This window comes from Echinops telfairi, unplaced genomic scaffold (genome assembly GCF_000313985.2).
Source record: "Echinops telfairi isolate 266 unplaced genomic scaffold, ASM31398v2 ScPeMD7_655;HRSCAF=1070, whole genome shotgun sequence".
NCBI lineage: Eukaryota > Metazoa > Chordata > Mammalia > Afrosoricida > Tenrecidae > Echinops > Echinops telfairi.
Window position 1 is genome coordinate 23,226,942 of NW_022104553.1, and position 3,419 is coordinate 23,230,360.

At 61.9% G+C, this 3,419-nt stretch overlaps 1 protein-coding gene across 1 annotated transcript in view; it reads left to right on the top strand.

Moving 5' to 3' along the window:
• The window catches only part of LIG1 (DNA ligase 1), a 71,054-nt gene that overhangs the window by 29,644 nt on the left and 37,991 nt on the right, over nucleotides 1-3,419 (top strand). The window contains exons 20-23 of the mRNA XM_045292649.1: nucleotides 438-548; nucleotides 919-990; nucleotides 1,295-1,439; nucleotides 2,531-2,613. Coding sequence (XP_045148584.1) covers nucleotides 438-548; nucleotides 919-990; nucleotides 1,295-1,439; nucleotides 2,531-2,613 — 411 coding nt within the window. The remainder of the gene's footprint in view (nucleotides 1-437; nucleotides 549-918; nucleotides 991-1,294; nucleotides 1,440-2,530; nucleotides 2,614-3,419) is intronic.

Here is a 3,419-nt window from a genome sequence, read left to right on the forward strand (position 1 = left end):
GGCCCTGCAGAGCCGTCCAGCCCTCTGCAGCAGGCAGGGCAGGGCGGTGGTGTGTTGGGTCCCAGGGCATTGGGTGACGCACCCAATTGCCCTCCACCACCAGCCGGAAGGCTGCTGGCTTGAGCCTGCCCCTGCTTCTGAAGAAAGGCCTGGCTTTCCCACTCCCTCAAGCCTGCCTGTGGGCAGGCCTGCCCTGCAGCGCCACACACCGCCATGGCTTCGTCCCCCAGAGTGACCGCAAGGTGCAAATGACTGACCTTTCGGTTGGCACCTACGGCTCCACCAGGGTCCTGCTGGGGAAGCGGGGCTGGGGACAGAGGGTCAGTGATGCCCGGGGGCGGGGAGCGTGCGCTGGGGAAGGAAAAGGGGTCCCGTCCCTCCGGTGGTGGCCTCGTCTTCCGTCCCTCAGCTGCCCTCGTCTCCTCCCCGTGCTTCAGATAAAGCGCCCGTCCGTCACCTCCTTCATTCTGGACACGGAGGCCGTGGCGTGGGACCGGGGAAAGAAGCAAATCCAGCCCTTCCAAGTGCTCACCACCCGCAAGCGCAAGGTAGCTCCAGCCCGTCGGCTCCCTCTCTCTCTCTCTCTCTCACAGCATGGCTGATGGACGTCGCTTTCTCTGTCTGGCAAAATAGCTGCCAGGTTCCAGCCACCACGCACTCATCCCAAATAGGGAGAAGGGCTCTTTTTCGGCCCGTTAATTCCCTGTGAAGGGACATGTGTCCCCGTGGCCCCCACAGCCTGCACCCCAGCAGACTTCCTGTCTCTTGGCATCCTTTTGGCTGGAATTGCGTCACGAGACACACATCCCCCCTGCTAGCTGCAAGGGAGGTTGGGGAAACAAAGTTCCGGCTGCAGGGAAAGAGGAGGGTATCAGGGCCAGCTGAGCACCGTCCCCTCATTCCTTGCCCCACCCCCAGGACGTGGACGCATCGGAGATCCAGGTGCAGGTGTGTTTGTACGCCTTCGACCTCATCTACCTCAACGGAGAGGTGAGTTCTGGCTTCCTGGGGTGGGGCCGGTGAGCCTGGGAGCCCTCCCGTCAGGGTCTGACCTCAGACTCAGCGCCTTCACTGAGATGGGGGGGGGGGAGCCCCACTGGGGAGGTGGTCTCAAGGTGTGGTCTGAGGATTCCCCACCAGGACAGCAGGACGCCACTACCACGTTTCCAAGGCTCTTCTGTGTCATCTTTCTCCCACTGGGCAGCTAGGGGATTGACTTCTTGGTGAGCGGCCCAGTGCTTGAGGACTCGGTCTCTTGTTCATGACGGTCTCATGCTCCTTTCCACCCCCTCAGTCCCTGGTTCGGGAGCCCCTCTCCCGGCGCCGGCAGCTGCTCCGGGACAACTTCGTGGAGACGGAGGGCGAGTTTGTCTTCGCCACCTCCCTGGACACCAAGGACACGGAGCAGATCGCTGAGTTCCTGGAACAGTCGGTGCAAGGTGAGGGCGCCCCCGCCCAGCCCCTGCCCAGCCCTCACACCCCAGGTGCTCAGTGGGTGGTGCTGGTTCTGACTCTGGGAGTCCCCGTAGCACAGGGTAGAACTGCCCCTGTGGGTTTCCGAGCCCGTAGCTCTTTATAGGAGTAGAAAGCCCCATTGTTCTCCTGCAGGGCGGCTGGGGTTTCAAACTGCTGACCTTGCAGTTAACAGCCCTTTGCCACCAAGATGCCATGCCCTTGGGCTGCCATCACAGAAGCACCACTAGGGAGCGGCTCTGACAAGCACATTAATTTATAGTCTTGCCTTGTGGGCGCCAGCCTGGGGCAGGACCATCTCTGGGCTCCGGAGGATGGAGGTCCCTTGTTTCTCCTCAGTTCCTCACCCTCCTTCCTACATCTCTGCTTGCCTGCCCCAGGTGCCTCATCTTTTTGACCCACACAAAAATATATACCCCTTCTCTAAGGGTATATATTTTTCAAAACAATGATGTGCCTTATTTAAAGCAGCCAAACAACTTTAAAGGTTGTGAGTCGTGTGGTACTTGGAAAGCTGTGTTTGGTTTTGAGCGGTTGGTTTGAGGCACGCCTCCTTAGCATCACCAGCCTTTCCCTCGGTGGGGAGCAGGCACCCCTCACTCGGTTGCTTTTGGCTGGGGGCGCAGTTCAGAGCTAGGATGGTTGTGGTCGCCCTGCATTCCCGTCGGTCTGCTGGCCCCATTTTCCCAGCAGCCTGTGCTCCACGTGTGGCATGCGGTCATCCTCAGGGGGCCTTTCCATCCCAACTGCTACTGCGCACTGCGTCTGCTGGACGGCAGGCTAGCGCAAACGGCGCCCTTTGGAAACCGAAGACCATGCGTGTGACCCAGTGGCGATGTTCACTTCATTGCGGTGGTCTGCAGTGGGCCCCGTGATCCAGCTTGAAGTGTATCTTAACCTGACCTTCAGGTTTTGGGGTCAGGGCGCACAGCATAGTACTTCCAGGGGACACAGTCCAATCCAGAGCAGGTGCCATCCCTCCTGCTCCAGCCGCATGGGAGGGAGGGAGGGAAGGGTGGGGGTCGCTCACGAGAGGCACCCCCTGTGTCTCCTGCAGACTCTTGCGAGGGGCTGATGGTGAAGACCCTGGACGTGGACGCCACCTACGAGATCGCCAAGAGGTCGCACAACTGGCTCAAGGTGACTGGGTCTGGAGAGCCGGGGAAGGAAGAGGGGACCTGGGACCCCGCATCTTGTCTCCCAGCCCCCACACCCCCCACCCGCGGGCGTCTCGGCCTGAGGTCCCAACAGGCAGCCTGTGTCCCGGCTTCATACTCCACCCCTGCCCTGCGTGGGGGCTCTTCTCACACTCCCCGACACCCCTGCTTGTGATGACTCCGAGGAGCTGTCTCCGGAGCCCCCCGAGCTTGCCTTCCAGAAGAGCAGGCTCCCCGAGGTCACAAATGGTCCGGGACCAATTACTGGGCAGGCTCCAAAGACCTCGCTGGCGCGATTCTCCCGCTGACTTGGGGAAGGGCCCCTCATGGTCACCGCAAGGGCGGCCAGTCCAACTGGCCCCTCGGTGCTGCAGAAAAAAGGCCCAATTCTGTCCCCTCCCCGCAGCGGACCCCCAGCAGTTCTATAGCACGTGGGGTCACTGCAACTCGGGTGAGTTTGGGTCAGGCAGTGCGGGGTGGAGGGGCAGCCAGGCCATGGGACTGATGGCGCTGAGCCCCCGCCTGGGGGTCCCGGGGGCTTTGGAGGAGGGAAGCCACACGCCCAGAGCCCCTCCTGGTGCCTTGGGGAGAGGGGCAGGGAGGCTGGTGCAGCGGGCGGAGTGGGGCGGCCACTCCCCTGCTGGCCTTGAAGCCACAGGGCACGGTGCGGACCTGCCCTGCCCGGGACAGAACCACTGTACCCCCAGAGCTGAGCCTTTGGCACCCCATAGGTGCTGAATAAGTGTGTCTCAAGTTGTCTTCTGTGGGGAGCGAGTGTCTGGTCAAGGC